Here is a 19,995-nt window from a genome sequence, read left to right on the forward strand (position 1 = left end):
ATACACACAAATTGTTAGCCAAAAAGAAGGTGCAAAATTACCCATCTTTACTCCCTCAAGTTTTATAAAATATGTCTGTTAGCTATCAGACTTTTAAAAACTTATGTTTTTGGACCCTACGATTATATAAAAATTAACTCATTTTGTCTCCGAATTTTTAAAATACAACAATTTTAAAATTTCCATGCGAATGACATGAAATCGTCAGTATGACACATTCAACCATATAAAACATAAAACCTTAAGAATGTTTGCCTCATCTGACATCAACTTTCAACGAAAGGTGTGTAAATTCACTGTCGTTGTGAAAAGGCAAAGTAGGGAAAGTATGATCAACTTTGGAGTTAGGAAGATGAAATGCATTGGGTTTAGGGTGTAGGGTAAATACCAGTGTGTTCGTAGATCAAGCTAGGTGTAATTATTTCATTAATGAAATTCAATTATGATTACAACAATATTTACTATAATTTGGTAGATGTGATCTTTTGGAATATACATTTTTTTTCTGATTATATATCCTCGGTATTAAACTTCAATTTGAACAGAAAAAACTTTATATCCTTTTTTTAAATTTTCGATAATCTTCTTTTAATACAACTTGAGAATGGATAATTCGAAATCTCTTATTTTCAAGTACATCCAAGTGGTAGTTCACATGTTTACAAATTATAAGCGATTAATATATTGTGATAATCGTTTAGATTATAGTCCACTAACAATGTGTTGACGAACACATATGACATGTGTATATTTGATATTTACAAGTTGGTTTCCTCCATTCTCAAAATTGTTATATATGTTTTTTAAAACTCAAATTTTAGAAGATATGTTGTTTAAAATATCTCTCTTTTTAACTCAAAAAAGTGGTTTAGTAATATTAGTTCCTTCAAAAGACGACCAATAAGTAGGGGTGTACAAATATGGGTTGAACCTGAATAACCCGAACTACCCAACCCATATTATAAGGGTTGGGTTGGGTTAAAAAAAATTGATTTTTTCGGGTTGAGTTGGGTCTCGGGTTGAAAATTTTGGTTCAACTCAACCCAACCCGAATTAATATAATAAATAAATAAATATATATATATTATTTTAATAAAAAACAAATTAAAGGTATATAAATCTTGAATTTATTGTATGAAAGTTTGAATTATGTATGTTTGAAATTTAAATGTAACAATTTCAAACTTTTATAATCATTAGAAATTAGAAAACGGGCAATTTTTTTTAAAAAAGAATTATATATACAACCCGACAACCCATATTTTACGGGTTGGATTGGATTGAGTTAGTAACTAAATTCGGATTATTCAGATTGTGAACTCAAATAACCGGGTTGAGAATGTCTTCCAACTCAACCAACCCAACCTGAATTCACCCCTACCAATAAGCTTAATCAAGAAAAAATCCTTTTTCTTTTTTTATTTGTTTTATATTTTAACTAAAATTCCCGTTGATAGACATTGTCTTTCACATTTGATCATCTTTCTCTCTCAAATGCTAACTCCACCCAAGCTCACCAATGGCAATATCCCTTGCGTCGTTTTCCCGGTACCGCCATATAAGCTTCTCTCGAGTTTCAAATTTCTGCAACATATTACATTCCGAATGCTTATCCGTTTTTTATTCTTCAGGATTCGATCGAATTGCAGTCGAAGTCAACTTCCAGAGCTTCCCCGCCATTTTGCGCCCCTCCAGAGCCAAATAAGATTTTCTGTTAGTCGGAACCCTAGCGTCCGATTCTGCCTCAGCAATGCCAAAATTAGCGTAAGTGTTCCTCAGTGAAATGGCATAACAGTAACTGCAGTTTAATGCTTTCATGCTGTAGTGTTGTATCCACTTGCTTCAGAATATAGTGCCCTAGTTTTGTCACTGTTGGTTATTTGTATTTCATCTGGTCTCATCGGTATTTTGGTTTGAATTGTGTTACTATTTCTTATATACTTCAGAATTGAACTTCTATATTACATACATGGCTCACCAGCTCTGTATTTTGAACATTACCAGCAAAGGAAAACAGAGAGAGGCATTTTGTACTATTTTAATTTGTTATTGGACACTATAGAAAAATATTAACAAATGAGAGGGAGAGACAGAGAAAGAGATTTGGTTCTTAGCAGAGTAGGAGAAGAGAAGAGGTGGTTTTTGATGCATTTGGCTGGTTGTAGACACTGGAAGTTTGTTTCTATAAAGTTAATTTTGGTTGTTTAACTGTTCGTTTGCTTTCTATTGACTTCAGTTGTTTATATGAATAGAACGTGGGCAGTAAATGAAATTTTAGGCACGAATGTTCTTGTATTTGGACAAGTGTATGTGTTCCTGATTAGATACTACCGTTCCATTGTCATAGGCCAACGATCCATTGAAATCTGAGGATGACTTTTCCAATCATGAAATGGAAGGTATGCCGTAAAAAGTTTAACCTATGAATATGTGGTTGAGTTTTGATGAATTCTTATCTGCTGATTTATTGATCAAGAACTTGAGAATTCTTATCTGCTGATTTCTTGCCTTGTCACTCCTTTTGGAGTTTGTATCCTCGAGCAATATTCTCTTTTCATTTTCTTAATGAAAAGTTCCATTTATTGTTAAAATATATATGTATATATATATTAAGGATTCTCATCTCTTTCCTTCTCTCTCTTGTTAGGTTCAATGGAAAAGAATGAGAATCAGCAGAAACATCCCCAGAAATCAAATGAGTACTACACTACATGCCTTGCATACATTTACTGAATTTTAAGGCTACTGCTTTTGTCTGTTAATAATGCCATGGTGGTGGTGAGGCATTCCTTTTTCTGCTCAAGATTTCTGTTAATATTTGTACACTTAACCAGTAAGTCAAAACTTAACCTCCACGCTTGGAATAAGCTACAAATAAGTCTATTTCATGTTCCACTAATATTTGTGTTTTTTTGTTGGTTAATTTCACTGTTTACTTATATTGGTACATTTAAGAAAAAATGGATCTCAGAATATACTTGATCCCCTAGGAATAAACCACATTGAAGAGTAAGTCAAAGATCTTTAGATAGGCAAATTTTCTTGTTTATTGGTTGAGACAGCTTTGCAATTCTAGAAATTTCGGGTACATAAATATTTATGTTGGGTACAAAATACACAAAGTTATAAATTGAGAAGGAAACAAATTTTCCGTTTAGTAACCACATGAAATGAAACAAAGATCTTCTTGGCTTTATAGAAATGATACAAAGGTCGTCTTGGCTTTATCAAAAGAAAACAAGGATCTTCTTGGCTTTACCAAACCAAAACAAAAATCTTGGCTTTATCAAAAGGAAACAAAGATCGTCTTGGCTTTATTGAAATGAAACAAATACCTTCTCAACTTTATCTTATTGGATGCATCGATACGGTCTTCATGTTAGGCATATATCAGTTTTGAGGATATTACATTTCATGCTTTCTCACTTATTCTAGTACATGTTCATCTTGTAGGGTACTGGATAAACTGAGGAGATATGGACTTTCTGGAATATTGTCTTACGGATTGTTGAATACAGTCTACTATCTTACAACGTTTCTCGTTGTGTGGTGAGTCCACTGCTCTACCAACTACATGTTTACTACTTCTATTATTATGTAGAAGAGACATAATGTGACTTGTGTCTAATATGAGGCTTCCTAACTTTAGGAGGTTTATTCATTTATTCAGTATGCATGTCGGTTATGAGAATTGGATGTTGAGGGATGATAAGATGGGAACTAGATGACTAGGCGTGGAAATTGTATAGAAAGATAGGTAACACTTAAGTTTCTACAGTAAGATGTTTGAAAGTAATTCTAGGAACTTGGATGCTGCCTCCTCTTCCCTCCTGGGTGAGTTCAAGTTTGAACAATCACAATGTTGCCTACCTTCCCTTGTTGACCAATTTCTTTAGTCTAGTCATTATTCTCTGGCACACTACCCTGCTAATTACCAAATTACCTCTACTCTCTAATCCTACAAATATAAAATAACTATTTCCAAAACTTTTTTTACGCAATAGTTGTAGGCTTGTAGCTAATGTTGATATTGGTCTTGTCCTTTGCCAATCGTGAACATGGGGTTCCAATTTCCATACCTTTTGGATGTACTTAGATAACGTGTCGGGTGAGACGTGGTTTCTTTTTTAGGATATCCCAAGGTTGAATCCAATGGGCACAGGGTACGTTTGTAGAAGAGGATTAGAGCACATGGTTGTCAACAATAGATGCATACTACCTGCACCTGGATAAAAAGACCTTGTGAAGCTGCACCATATTTGCTTAAGGGTTGAGATGCCAAGCGATGACATTTCAGTCTTTTGGACATGATTTAATTCTTGCTTTCAATCAATATTGATGGTAGTGGGACTGATTAAAACATCCTTACTACTTGATCAGTGGGCAATAGTTTAATTTATTTTATGGCTATTTTCAAATATAGCAAAATGAATCAAAATATTTATTAAATATTGCAAAATATCACTGTCTAAATATTTTATTTTAGACATAAATAATAGTCTATCTTGGTTTATCGCAGTCATCGTAGATAAACAATGATATTTTGCTATATTTGTAAATATTTTAAGTAGTTTTTTCATTTAAAATAATTTTCCTTTGTTTTATTATTATTATTATTGTTTGCTTATTTATTTTATTTTTTAAAATAACACTTCTTATGTTATAAACTTTGTTTATCTTCTGTTTATTTCATCACTCTTCCATTAGCAGTCTACCCACGCTTGTTACCAAATTATTTATTTTCATTTTAGGTTCTACATTGCACCAGCACCTGGGAAAATGGGCTATGTTGCAGCTGCTGGAAGGTGAAAAACTTATTTCAGTTATTTGCGGGAACCCTTTTTGTATAGTTAGCTGCTTTTTGGGCCGTCTTTTTGCCCAAAGTTTTCTTTCATTTTTCTTGATGAAAGCCTGGCATTTTTTTAGAATGAGATATATATGTGTGATGGAGCTTTATACTAAGATGATGACATGTTATTACCTTGTAGATTTCTCAAAATAATGGCTACAGTATGGGCTGGAAGCCAAGTTACAAAGCTTGCAAGAGCTGCAGGGTGAGCTTTTATATTTCTGCTTATTATCAAGTGTTTTTCTGATACATGTGGTTCTGCCTATCAAGTATCAAACAACCCAACTATATGAACTGTAAGGTCTAACTTGTTTACTGGTGGAAATGACATTCAGCATATTCTAACTTCCACGGGCTCTGTTTGATAACATTTTTTTAGGTCATGCGTGATAACGCTTTTGTTTCTGATTTTCTATTTCCTAAAATTATATGCTCATTACCAATTTATAGTCTTGTTCTATGCTTTCAAATCCATTGGAAATTTCCTTTCTGAATAAAAAAAGATTTCAGATATGTTTGTGCTTTGAAATTTTCAAAAAAAGGAAAACAAAATTGTTATCTAGTAGGATGTTAAATCTCACTCCCCTTTCAATTCTTGAAACGAGGAAGCAACCTGTTAAATGAATGCTTCTCATTCATGCAGGGCTCTTGCTTTGGCGCCATTCGTAGACAGAGGGTTGTCATGGTTCACCGTCAACTACAACTTCGAGTCTCAGGGGAAGGTTGCTAGAAAAGAAACTTCTATTCATGTATTTTGTTTCTTGTTTCATTTCATTGATGTTAAGCTTAAAGTTAAACCATTTACAGGCATTTATGGCGATTGTTGGGTTCTGCTTAGGATTGGCTCTCTTGTTATTCATTGTTGTTACTCTGCTTTCAGCTTAAGACAACCTTGGAAAGTAAGTACTTTTTCTCACTTTATTGGCTTTTTCTCTGAAGTTTAAGTATGTTCCTTGTCTTCAATATGAAGCCTTTGATTTTTTCTCTCTCTCTTCCTTGATAGTTAAAAATTCCAATATTTTAAGAGAGGTTTATGAATTAAATAGCAAGTCTAATATATATCATAAAATAAGGATATTTATGATACCTTCATATGGTTTAATATATATATTATATCACAAAAGAAAACAAAATGAGGGCGGTGTTGAACCAAAACGGTACTTTTTTGTCAATGAGATTGTCGTTGTTTTCTAAAAAATGTTATATGGTCATATTTTAGGTTTGGATTCAATTTTGATGTTCCATATTGATAACTTCCATTTCCTGATCTTGCTTTATATATATTCCAATCATTACCCTTTGATAATACAGTTATTTTAAACTTTGCCTTTAGCTTTCAAAATCCTTTTTTTTTTTTTTTTTTTTTTTTGTAATTTGGCTTCAATCTCAAAATAATAAGGAATGAAAACATAAACATATTCAAGAGACTTTGGAGTAAGGAGTTGGATATTAGAGTTTTAGATTATTATAGTTGGATTATAATAGTTTGCTTTTATGATACAGATTATTTTAGTTTGATCGTAATAGTGGTATGTATTTGAAGTGATACAAACTATTTAGTTTGAGAAGAAATACCAAACAATTTAATAAATAATATAAAAGTATTGAATATAAAATAGTAAAAACGATAGTAAATGTAGAGTTTTAAAATTGAATTGAATATAGCTATTTTGGAGTATAAAATTGCATTTATTGTAGTATAAGATGATTCTTACAGGCTTAAATAATTATTTACCCGGAAGGATCTCTTAGTTTTTATAAAAAGTGCTGTCAAGTGGATCTTAAATTTTTCCTCTCCCAAAATTTCAAGAAACTTGTTAAATTGAAGGATCAAATATCTCCCAAAACTAATTTTAAATATAACCCAAGATAAATATAAAATTAGAACAAATAAAACAATATGATCAATCTTTAATGTCAATTTCCTCCCAAATTGATTCATTTGGAAGAGTATGAACTAAAGGGTAAAAATTAAAAAGGAACGGGAATTTATTTTCCTATTTGTTTTCTTATCCTTTATTTTTTTGTTCTTTAATGCTTAGCATTGATTCTTACGTCCAATTCCATCGTCAGTTGTCAGTCAGTTAGAGCCCATAGTGTTCCTTCGATTAGTTCATTAATCCTTTATTTTTTTAAAATCATTACTATTATCATCAAAACTGGTTAAATAATAACAGAAAATATAATCTTTTAATATGTATTGAAAAAAAGCAACAACAGATAAGCAATAGGATAGACACTAAAAATTGGAGGTTAATAGACTAAATTAAGTAATACTACGTTTGAAATCAAGAAAGTTGAAGAAATTATTTTAAATTTTGTGATTTGAAAGGTGAGAAATTATTTTAAATTATTTTTTTTTTGTTTGAAACAAAAAAGATTTGAGATGAGTGTTTCAAAAATTTCATGTTTAGATGATAGTTGGAAAAGAAAAAGAAAATTAAAAATTTAATGATATATACTTTTATCTATAGACGGTGTTAATTGAAAATTAGTAAAGGATGAAGTAAATTATATAATTTACTTTTAAATTCTATGAAATTTGAAAATTTTAGCATTGAAAGTTTTTAAAAACATGATTTGAAATCATTTTAGATTTTAAATTCATTCGTATAGATGCAATAACAAATAAGAAATATGTAAAATATTACAATCTATCTGATCTACGTATATACAGATAGACTATCATTGTGTCTATCTCACAATTTACTTATCTTAAATGAACGTAGATAATAGTCTATATAGGTCTATCTGGATCTATCATTTAAAGAGTTTCGAGTTGAAAAGTAAATCAACAAAGCGTTAGGCCTTTCACTCTCCATCGATTGAAGTTGAATATTAGCCCTCATCCCATGAACGAGACCAAAAGCTGAGGATAAAGGCTTGACGATTCTAGGACAGTTGCAGTGGTTAGATAATAGGAAGGAATGAGGCAGCTTTATTGGAAATTGGTGCAAAGAGGAGAAAGGCCAGATTGGTTAGGTTAGATGATCCCCAAGAAGAAAGCTCAAGCAATAACTATTCTCAATTATGGGGAGGTGTAAGACCTAGTGCTAGTTTACTCGGTTGAATAACGCTTCTTACTTGTTAGTCTTGAAATCAAGGAAAGCTTTCGAGAATCCAGATTTGAAGTAAAAAATGGCTTGTGAACATTAAAGAAACCTTCTAAGATAGACTGTGATATTTTATGAATATTTTGGTCTTTTACCTATCTTTGAAAATAGCAATTTTCCTCTAGAAAGCCAAAACAGTGTTTTAATATTTTTTTTAATTTCTTTGAATTTTATCTCATTTCAAAATTTTAAATGTTTGTTTACGTGTTCACAATAAAAGTTAAACTAGTATAATAGCTAGTTTATTCTTGACTTTTTTAGAAGAGAAAATAATAAATATTGTCTATTAACATTTTATTTATTGTGAATATATATCCATATAATGCTTTTCTTCTTTTTACATGAAATAATTATGATTCAACCAATTTCAATAGTTGAAACTAACTTTGGAGGACTAGATTAAAATTTATTGGAAAGAAGAAACAATTTCTATTGTATTTTAACATTTAAAAAACAATTGAAATATAGTGCATGAGTATTGAAGACATTTAAAAAAAAAAAGATTTAAGAAATTTTGTGAAAACTAGTGGTAGTTTTCGCCGTTGTTTTTTAAAATGCAATTTTATTACGACAAGTCACAAAAGACGACGATTTTAATGAGAGACAATTATATTTGAAAACAAAAAGAGGTAATTTTGTGAAGAAAAAAAAATAGTAGAAAAGAATTCTCATTAATATTTAATGTTTTTTTCCAAATGCTTATTGGACATTTCTTGGACGCCATACAAGATGAAGGATTTTTCTTGTTTAAATATTTCTTATAATGTAATTAGAAAGGAATCGATTGATACCTTATACTAAAATAATGAGGACTTACATAAGTTGTATCATCATAGATTAATATAGATGCACTAAAGTTAGGGGAAAAAGAACCTCATATGTTATTAAATCAAATCAGCTGCCATGTTCAATGAAACAAAAATAATTAATTTTCTTACAGCAAGAATCTTTGAAAATAAAAAACAATTATGAATAAGAAACCTTGGGCGCATCAATTAGTGATGAGAGATGCCAGCCATCATAAGAGAATTATTGAAGAGAAAAATACAAAAACCAAGCTTAGGTACTTTCTAATGAAATGCTTGTATTTTTTTTTTTTCTGGGGGTGGGGGTCTTTTAATATACAAATATAGTTACCTATTTGAGTTTTTATCTTACTAGATAGGAATAGATATTGGTTAAATTGGGTTAGAGTAGATGCTAGCTAGATTGGTCTCGATTCCAATTATTGATGTAAAATAGGTCTAAAATTTCGCAACATTAGGTTAAAAGCACTCTTAGTTTTCAAACTTTCATCAAAGTAACGGTTTAATATCTGAAGTCCAATTTTGATGAGAAATAGGTCTACAAATGTAGAATTTTAAAGCGAATGAATCTACTGACTGACCAAGTTCAATTGAAGGGGTTTGTCGACTGTGGGGGAATTTGACATAAATTGGTTTCACCTTAAAGATTTTTTTGACTATGCATGTTAATCATTGGTTGATTGTTAATGAACTTAGCTTAACTAGTTTATGATGTGTTTGGATTGACCTTTCAAGTATTTAAATAAGTGCAAAAATATGTTGATCACTTAGAAAGTTAATCCAAACAGTTACTATCGACCAAGAGGCCAAAGGAATGATGTCCCCAAACTTGACAATGCATGTTGGACCAAATACACTTGAGTTTTATGTACGGTAGGGTTACTTCAAAACCAATATTGAATCTAAGAAAACTCAAAGAAACCAAATTGCTTGGAATCAACATATTTAATATGGCCGAACAGATTCAAACTGATATTTATATTTTTCAATTTTTTTGCTTACACCCCTAATATATTAAAGACCATTTCATTAAATAATGAAATGGTATAAACAATATATTATAATAATTAGTTGGTTCAAGTATATAGTTACAAGGGGAATTGTTAATGAAGTTGGAGGCTTTTCCTTTACTCAAACTTCATAGTATCCATCAGCCTCTCATTCAATTCCCAGGATATTCCAATATCCTTTCCACACTGATTTCTGCTGCAACAAGTTTTCCATTTAAACCATCAACTCTCCACTGTTCTTCTCTTTAATTTTTTGTTTTTGCTTTTCTCTTTCACTTCCTCAAATTTTGCTTCATTTTATTTCGTGTATTATACTAGTTACTATTATAATTAAAACAAGAACTGAAAGATTTTGCTTCAGTGTCTTCTTCTTTTTCTCTTTTTCTTTTCTTTTCTTCGGGTTGGGAATTGATTTGGTCACCATAGAACTAACTATGTTCATTTGAAGTTTTCTAAAACATATTTGAAACATTCTCCCTTTCTAAATCATGAATTTGTAAATAGTCGTACAATAGCTTTACCATTACAAGTATACTTAAAAATCTTTACTTTCCATCTCTTTTTCATATTTTCTTACAGGTTGAATTGGTTTCGTCACCAAATCGAAACCAAAACCTTTCTTGTAGCATATCTGGATAACTTTTGTCAAAAAGTTGTCTATTTCGAGATAGTTCTTTCTTTGAAAATCACAAGTTTGTAAATAACCATACAATACCTTTTGAATCAACTCTTAGAAAACTACAATAGTTGGGTCTTATACGTTTATTTTTTCGAGGGGCAAATTTTTTGTTTGTTTTCGAGGACGAGGATGGCAAAGTTGGAAGAAGGTGGAGAGAAAGTGATGGCAATCCAAGATGGAAGCAGAAAGTTCAGTTGGAATGCAGCCATGGGAATTGTATGGGTGCTGAGGAACTCTCCATTTAGAAAGGGAGATGAAATAACACTATTAGTTGTTCTTCACCAGGTTAATAATCCTAGTATGTATGCTTTGATGGAAGCTTCAATGTGTAAGATTTCAATTACACACTCTTTTATTTCCCTTCCAATTCTTCCTCAAACAATTCAAAGGAGAGTAAGGATTATTCTAATCTCTGACTTTTTTGGTCGAGAGTATATCCTTTGATCAGTTGAGCTATGCTCGATTGTTTTCTTACTACGAGATCCCTAAAATAGCCAAGATAGAGTAGTAAATTTACTAGTATGATTAAGGTTTCGCTTTGGACGTTCTTCTTTGTTATCAATGCTATTGTTTCTTGTATTTTGGGCCAACTATTTTTCCAATTATTTCTTCAAGTCTAGGTTTATATATATATAGCAAAATGGTTAACTATTTCCGGAAATGATAGATATTTTCTACTTTGTGAATTTGTTCGATTGTCATTTTCCTATATTTGAAAACAGTTCTAGTGGTTTTTTCGTTTAAAATAGTTTCTCTATTTTTTTTTCGGATCTATTCATACCCTCAATATTTTTTTAAAAAAAATGTTTTTAAAAGAAGGTGAATATTCTACTTTGAGGTTTGATTAATGATGACTTATAACAATTACTGAAAAGAAAATATATATTTTTTTTGTTTAAATGCTATTTTGATTCGGACTATTAACTTTGGTTCATTTTGGTTATCTTACTTTTAAAATCTTCCTTTTGTTATTTCGTTATATATACGGAAGCCTTTGTCAATGTTATTATTATTGCTTTCAAACATCTGTTCAAGGACTTCTTGGCCGGTGATAATTATTTCATTTATTCAAGTGAAACATCGACTTCTTTATTGCTTTCAAACATCTGTTCAAGGACTTCTTGGCCAGTGATAATTATTTCATTTATTTAAGTGAAACATCGAGTTAAAAAAATCTTTGAAATGTAATCATATAATTATGTATAACTATTTTTTGCTTGCTTACAAACTTTGTGCTTGAAAATGCCTAACCGTGATCAAAATACACTTTTTTAACTAGAAAAATATTAGTGTTCGTTTTCGATCCTACTTATCTTAACGTAGGATTTTAAAAGATCGATACTTTGATGTATCCCAAGATACACATTTTTTTTAACCAGAAAAATATTAGTGTTTTTTTTCGATCCTTCTTATCTTAACATAGGATTTTAAAAGATCGATACCTTGATGTATCCCAAGATACACTTATCTCTATACATTTTACTCTTATCATATTACATACATAGTGAATTAAAATATCTTTTATAAAAGAAAATAAGTCATAGGAATTTGTCACGTTGTGATGAGACATTTAGGTGTAGTGCACACAGAAAAACATCTAAGTATTTTCGAGGGTTATGATTTTCATTAACATAATTTAATTATTGAAATGGTTTTTAAAAAAACAATAATAAAAAAGCGAATACTTACACTCCATTAAACTACTAAAAGAGAAAAATAAAATTTATTGCACTTTATTAAGAAATGTAAATATTTTACTATTTTTGACGATTTTTCATTGCTTTAAAACACTGATTTTCACATAAAAATTCTCATTAAGCAATTGACAAAATTTTCTTATTTTAAAAATAGACATTTAAGGAAAATAATTTCTCTCGTTGGGAAGAGAATGAAAGAGACATCAAAGTATTACTTTTTCTAAGAATTTCATGGCGGAAAGCAATCTTTTTTTGGAAGTTATGAGACTAAAACAAACAAATGTCTTTTTTTAGTTATCTTTTATAGAATTGAAAATTTGAACATCTTATTGTTTGATCATCGATGTTCGAGTATAACCAAAATGAGTCAAAGTTAAAAGTATACCGACCAAGATAACATTTGAATACTTGTTCAATTATTGTACTGAAATAATTGTTTGTTGTTCGATTTCATCAGTGGGACACAAACAGCGAGTGGATTCAAACTCTATGTTAGGGCTGAACGAAAACCTGATAAAAAAGGAAAGTGCAAGGAAAATGGAAGAATATACTAACAATGAAGGAATGCATGAAATTATGGATCTTTGTGAACTCAAAAAGGTAACCAATTTCAACTATGCTAATATGCTCTAGAAAATGTATTTGAGATGTGTTATGATCCATTAATGTTGATCCAAATCACATTTTTTATAGTAAACATCTAGTCGGTTTATTCACTCGATCATTTAAGTCTTGTTTGATAATTACATTCTTTTTTCGTTTTCTGTTTTTTAATAATTAAAACAATGCTCAGTAACTATTCGGTTTTTAAAAATTAAGTCTATAAAAAAAAATTATCTCTTAAATTTCTTACTTGTTATCTACTTTTTAGCAATGTTTATAATAACCAAATAAAGTAATTCTTTTTGTTTTTAGAATTTGATTAAGAATTCAACTCTTTCACAAGATGCAAATCATGGTAAGAAATTGAGAGGAAGTTACAACAAAATTCGTTAGGGATATACTCTAATCTCTACCACTGATACTCTTATCAGTGATGTAGTCTATTAGACAGTCGTCAAGTGTTAAAGAGTTAAATTTGGCTATATTAACAAATTCTTTTGCGTTGTGCTATATCTACAAATACGTTAGATTTTATTGTTATATTTGCAACTATTCCAAACAAGATGATTATCAAACTAGGCTTACTGATCGAGTCCAGTCTCTAGAGCGGAAAAAGGAATCTTAATCTCAAATGTACTTGATTCTCTATTTTAGATTAATGAAGCCAATGGAGTAAGGGTTAATAGAAGTTATGTTGTAAATTTATTAGATAAGGTTCAAGGTGGAAGTTCATGCAGGGCCTTCTGCAAAGAAAGTTGCTCTTGAAGCTGCTAAAAATTACAAACCAACTTGGATTATCCTTGACAGGTGAAAATCTCAACCCATTTCATCTTTTTTTAGTCCTTCAAAATTCCTATCCATGTTTCTCTTGTTCGTTTATGCATTTATGAATTATAGAACAGAATTGATAAACTTTCAAGTAGGGAAAACGTATGCATTAGAGGTTAGAAAGAAGATTATGAATTTTGGCAAAGGTTAATTAATGAGTTTAGGATGGTTAGAGTCGAAGCATTGTTACAATGGATCGAAATGTACAGGCGTATGAAGAAAGAGAGAAAGTTCTTTCTAAAGAGGTTGAGTTGCAAGATATCAAGAATGAAAGGGGACAACACAGTTCATGAGTTGAGAGGGAAATTGGGAGTGGGGATTGGAAGCACTGAGGAGGACAAGGATTTGTCGATATCTCTAACTTCTCTAAATTACTTCCCAAAAACCTCTCCTTCTCAATTTAGTTATGCTGAGATGATACCAGGAAGTCCTCAACACCAACTTTCTTCAACAAGTAATTCTCTTTCTTCCTTTCTCTCTTTTGTTTCTTCCATTTCTTTTTCATTTCGTTTTATTTCGTTTATGTATTTTAAATGAGTCTTAAACTTATAGTGTGTTTGAAATACCGTTTTAAATGAAAGCGCTTAGTTAAATTAACAAAATGCTCATGATCAACTTTTAATGTTTGAGTTAGACTTTCCAAAACTTGATTTTAGGCTTTGAACTTTGACGTTGTTTTGATAAGTATTAGAATGTCATTACAACGGTTATTTTAAAATATAGTAAAATAATTTTTTTTTCTTTTCACAAATACACTAAATCGTTACTATTCGTCGTGAATAATGATAGACCTTAATAAACTATTGATAAATGATAATGTTTTGTTATATTTATAAATATTTTTAATAGTTTTGTCATTTAAAATAATTAGACAATTGACATATTTTGTAACCTAAAGATATAGGTTCAATCATTCACCCAATTATATTTAAGATTTAAAATATCCATACTAGCGAAATATCAATGTCTCTTTTATCCAAATTTCAATCAAATATTGATTTCAAGATATATTTTTGCAAAAAATTTGTAAATAAACATTAGTTTTTATGCATATTATACATTTGTTTACCTTACCTAGTAAATATCCATTTATGAAAATATAAACTTTAAAGAGACATTTTATAAAATAGGAAAATAATAAAATTATTTATAAAATATAGTAAAAATTCATTAAACTGTTTATAATCTATCTAAAAAGTTTTTGCTAAATATATAAAAATTTTCAATTTTTTTAGTATGATTCTATTTTAGTTTAGATTAGTAAATATAGTTCGTAAGTTCTAAAATTTTTCAAAATCTCCCAAAAGAGAAACTATTTACGCATTTTGAAAAAAAAAACTAAAAAAACTGATTTTTGTTCATTTTATAATTATTTACCATTCATATAATAAAGAATTATAATTTTGGGGGAGTTTTATTAGAAAAAGAAGGAGAAGAAACGGACTTCTTCGAAGCGAATTTAGAACGGCGGCATCTCAACAAGAAACGGCCTACACTCTGCAAATCATCCTCTAGCGGTAACGTCAATCAATCGAAATCAACGCCGAAAGAAATTTCTTCAGGAGGAGGTGATTCATCTTCTTCCCCATTCTCCATTTCCGATGACTTCAAAATCTCCGCCTGTTCAATTTGCCATATACGACGCCCCTTTGTTGGATGGAGGAGGGATTTCACTTACGCGGAGCTTCATGCCGCTACCAATGGATTCTCCGAGCACAATTTCCTTTCTGAAGGTGGGTTTGGTTCGGTTTATAGTGGTGAAATCGGTGGGATTAGGATTGCTGTCAAGCAACATAAACTTGTTAGTTCTCAAGGGGAAAAGGAATTCAGATCTGAGGTTAATGTTCTTAGCAAAGTGAGCCATGAGAATTTGGTGATGCTTTTGGGTACGTGTAGAGAAGCAAGTCGCAGGCTGCTGCTTGTTTATGAGTATGTTTGCCATGGATCCTTGGAGAAACACTTGTCAAGTAAGGATTTCTTTATGGAGCCTGTAGTTGTTGTTCTTTTTTTCAAAATTGGAATTTGGTAAAATACTTTGTTTTTCAGAAATGTTTTACAAATCGTTTGTGGTTCATGGGAAAATATTTTTGGGTTAATAATTCACTTTTGGTTGTGAACTTCAAGAGAATTAACAATTTAATTCTTGAACTGGAACTTTGATTTATAACTAATAATTTCGTAACATTAACTGTTTAGTTCTTATCAAGGAAAAATCTCAAGTCTTAGCAAACTTAATTGTGATACTTATTAAAGTTTAGGGACTAGATTGTTATACATCTAGAAGTTCAAAGACTAAATTGTTACAAATTAATGTTTAAGGACTAAATTGAAACCTCTATCAAAGTTCAGATTTTTGACCCATTGTTTAGGTTTACGTGTTTGGTATTTGGTTTTAGAAAAAGTTGATTGAAGTTCTTTGTTTTCATTTCTAATCTTGCGTATTATTTCTTAGTATTGTGCATTGTGGATTCTATCTACAAATTAGGCTCGGGAGGATGATTTTACCATTCTTCTTTTAAGTTCAAGGTACTTGTGTATATTTGATAACCTTTCATGTGTCACTCTATTGGACATATCTAAAAATTGTATTAAGTCGCAATTACAGAGCACTATGAAAAACATTGATAAATCCTAATACTCTACAAATTAATCAATTAATTATTAAAAGAAATATGTTGAGCATAGCTGCTTTTATTATTATTATTATTTCAATTTCTTCTCTCTGTTTTTAACCAGCTAAAGCGAGAAACCTAATGCTGTTATCAAATTAAGTGTTCTCGTTTGTTAACCATTTAGTTTTTATGAGCACACTTACTTCCTACGAGTTTCTTTGATTTCTACATTTTAGAGGTACTTTCAAAATACAACCCAAGTTGTGATAACTCAAAACGTAGTTTTTAAAAACTTGGTTTTGATTTTGGAATTTGGCTATGAAGTCAACTATTTTCTTAGAAAAGATTAAAAATATGGTAAATAATTGTGAAAAAACAATCACAAATTCTCAAAAAGTCAAATGATTATGTAGCCAAATGTTTATTGTGTTGTGTTCTTAGCAATTTTTTTACAAAGGAAATGATTGCTGTATGTTCTTATTTTTCTTTGTAAATAAACTGAAGTAGACATCAAAGACAATCTTTTTGGTGGAATTTATGCAGGGACTGCCCGCAGACCTCTTAGTTGGGAAAAGAGGATGAAGATAGCTAGAGGAGTTGCTAGAGGGTTACAATATCTGCATAAAAATAACATCATCCACAGAGATATGAGACCCAATAATATCCTCATAACTCATGATTATGAGTCACGGGTAATAACTTCCTGCCTGAGCTGTCATGGTCATTTCATAAGTGTCATTGTTTAGCTATTGAACCATTTTTTTTCCTTTTTTTCCAGAACGCTTTGGAGTTATTGAACTCCTTTAAATTTATTAAATTACACTAAGTATTAGTTAAACAATGACCTTTTCTTACATTTAGTTAGGACTTGGGAGAATTCATCTAGTCATTGTTCAGGACACTGTTGAAAAACCTATGTTTCTATTTGTTTAAAAAACACTCTTAACTATTTCATGAATATTTAAAAGCTACTAGAATTTTTTTTTTTAAATTTCAGACGAAAATTGTGAACTTGAATGTTGTGGTTGAGGCAGTGAACTAGAATGGCGTGGTGATACAGTTTTTGTGGTAAGCCACCTCACCACTGGCCACTGCACCATTTAAGGGTAAAATTTCCGTCCAAAATTTTAAGGAATTGTTGTAATCCAAGTATAGTTTGAAATGTTTATAAAAAGACAAGAGTGTTATTGTAAATTTTGAAAGAATAGGTATATTTTCTAAGCAAAGGAAAAAGTTGAAGCGTACTTTTTGTAATTTAGCCATTAACCATTATAGAATTACAGTTTAAAAATTGAATAAAACGGTGCTTCCTTTTTCTTTCACAGCTAGGAGATTTTGGACTAGCAAGAACTCAGTATGAAGACTCTGCAGAGACAAGGGTTGTTGGGACATTGGGATACTTAGCACCAGAATATGCTGAATTTGGTAAAGTATCTACCAAAACCGATGTTTATGCCTTTGGCGTGGTCTTGTTACAGCTTATTACTGGATTGAGGACTACCGACATGATATTTGAAGGAAAGAGTCTTGTGGGCTGGGTAAGGAGTAACCTATTTGCTAAAATATTTTGATCATCTCCTGTGACTCATTCTCTAATAGGAGCCATCTTATTAAATCGCTAAATGCAACAAAGTATAATTAAGCTTATAATCACTGTAAGTGATCATTATGCTGCCCTGATGTTTGTCTTTTTATTACAAACTAATGAGAATGATAATTAAATAAGTGGGATTCACTGATTCTGAAAGCATGCACATGTCTTATCTCTTGTATAGAAGCGCTGAGGCCATATACAATATGATGGACAAGGGAAAAACAACTAGAAATGAACTTGAAGAGGTTTTTACTAAATTACTAAAAGGATATCAACAAAAAGTTGCATTTAGTTATCTTTTTCAATGTTTCAAAGTCTAATGTCAATATTAGAATTGAAAATAATAACGTTCAAGGTTCAAGTGAGCTTTCAGAACTTAGTACAATAGTCAATAACTATTTTATAAGATGGGATATTTTCGAAAAAATATTGACCACACACTACAAGTAGCTATTGTATTCTGATGTGCTGTAATGTTAATTCACCATAAGTATTAGTGGAGTCCATTCTGATGTGCTCTTTTCTTAGAAAATATTGACCACACACTACAAGTAGCTATTGTATTCTGATGTGCTGTAATGTTAATTCACCATAAGTATTAGTGGAGTCCATTCTGATGTGCTCTTTTCTTTTGCATGGCTGTGTAGGATAGATGTTTTAATTTTATGTATAAACCTAACTTATTGATTCTAATAATGACATTTCTTTGCAATTTTGCTGAAGTCTTTTTCTTTTTGGCTCTTTGATAAGTTCTTTATACAAGAGATTCAATGGAAGATGATAAGTCGGCATAATCTTGATTCATATAAGATGTCAAATTAACTAGAATGGCCCACAGTTGGAATATGTTCACATTACATGCTCCAATCTGCTTGACTCCGAGTGCCAGTATGTGTGTGTATTAATTACCTGATACTTCAAAATTATTAAGAATTTACTAAAGAAAGTTGTGCTACATGTGTTGTTTTGTTATTTTAGGCGAGACCATTGCTAAAGGAAAGAAACTACCCTGATTTAATAGATCCAAGAATAGCAGACTCCCATGATTTCTACCAACTATTTTGGATGGTTGATGTAGTAGTGAAATGCCTGAGAAAGGATCCTCGCAAGAGAATAACCATGAATAAGGTGAACACTCTCCCCATATATTTTTTGCTTCGTATCTTTATTTGTTGGTTCTCATTTATATACATTGCTCCCAAGTTTGATAGCCATTTGTTTTTATTATTATTATTTTGAAGATTAAGCTTGTACTTTTTTCAAATTTTTCTTTGTCAAGTGTGTTTTTAAAATCAAAGCAAAAATTTGAAACTTTAGTGGTTTTAAGCTTAGGTGAGCATGGTTGAATGGCTTCTCTAGAGGTTGAAGGTTCTCGATTCCTCATCATTGCTGTTGTAGTACAAAAGTGTTTTTCCTTAAAAGAAAAAAAAACTTAGATTTGTTCTTTCAAATTCAAACAATCCTTTAAAAAATGAAAATCTTAATTTCGTCGCTATATGTTGTTTAGTGATTCTTTTGTGCTTTACATGTTAATAGGTACTTGAATACTTCAATTACCTAATGGATGGTGATCCAACCGGCAACATTGGAGACCTTTCTCCTGCAGAATCATGTACTCCGGCCAACGAATAATCGACATCTTCGAATCACAAGGTTCATCCAATAAATGACTGCTAGGTAAACCAAATCTTGCTGGAAACCACTGGGAAATTCAACTCTAAATAACAAAGAAAAGGAGATAATAGAATAGACGTTGTGTGTTGTTTAGGAGATAGGATATATTAAACATGTTATACATGAGAAGCACCATTTCTGTTTTGTTGTACTGTTTCATTGTGGCCTTTATAACTGTTCCAAATTGCTTCTGTATTTGATAGTTTATAGCTGTGGATATGAGGTTGCTCTGAATGAAAGTTCACATTGGATTAAACTTTCAACTCATTCAATTATTTTGACTACTTTTTTTCCTTTTCTTTTTTACTAGAATGTGATCCATTTCCATGTTCGTACTGAGACAGAGGACATGTTAAATTGTGTAAAGGCTCTCCATTCTTTTGCTTGTTTCAAATTAATACAAATCTGTTTCTTTCACAATTGAAGTGGGGATGCTTATGAGTTAAAGAGTTTGGATTTGTTTGTATGAAGTTTTGCACTCATGACTTAGGGCATGCTTGAGATTAACAATGTGTGTGAGTGAACTTATC

General features: G+C 30.8%; 1 protein-coding gene across 3 annotated transcripts; it reads left to right on the plus strand.

Annotated features, from left to right (window-relative positions):
* Positions 1 to 1,673: 1,673 nt before the first annotated feature.
* Positions 1,674 to 19,754, plus strand: LOC101220699 (probable serine/threonine-protein kinase PIX13). Of its 3 annotated transcripts, XM_031885311.1 has the most exons (17): positions 1,674 to 1,764; positions 2,348 to 2,399; positions 2,648 to 2,699; positions 3,454 to 3,549; positions 4,752 to 4,805; positions 4,989 to 5,054; positions 5,493 to 5,571; positions 5,657 to 5,748; positions 10,554 to 10,785; positions 12,612 to 12,754; positions 13,467 to 13,564; positions 13,795 to 14,039; positions 15,007 to 15,552; positions 16,741 to 16,889; positions 17,523 to 17,735; positions 18,770 to 18,919; positions 19,328 to 19,754. In XM_031885311.1, exons 6-17 carry the CDS (start codon positions 5,013 to 5,015, stop codon positions 19,421 to 19,423), a joined length of 2,085 nt encoding a protein of 694 aa, XP_031741171.1. In that variant the 5' UTR covers positions 1,674 to 1,764; positions 2,348 to 2,399; positions 2,648 to 2,699; positions 3,454 to 3,549; positions 4,752 to 4,805; positions 4,989 to 5,012; the 3' UTR covers positions 19,424 to 19,754. The 3 variants fall into 3 exon arrangements, with proteins under 3 accessions (XP_031741171.1, XP_031741172.1, XP_011655516.1); XM_031885312.1 differs by lacking the exons at positions 1,674 to 1,764; positions 2,348 to 2,399 and having other exon boundaries at positions 2,696 to 2,833; XM_011657214.2 differs by lacking the exons at positions 1,674 to 1,764; positions 2,348 to 2,399; positions 2,648 to 2,699; ... (1 more) ...; positions 4,752 to 4,805; positions 4,989 to 5,054 and having other exon boundaries at positions 5,505 to 5,571; positions 10,358 to 10,785.
* Positions 19,755 to 19,995: the final 241 nt, after the last annotated feature.

This window comes from Cucumis sativus, chromosome 5 (genome assembly GCF_000004075.3).
Source record: "Cucumis sativus cultivar 9930 chromosome 5, Cucumber_9930_V3, whole genome shotgun sequence".
NCBI lineage: Eukaryota > Viridiplantae > Streptophyta > Magnoliopsida > Cucurbitales > Cucurbitaceae > Cucumis > Cucumis sativus.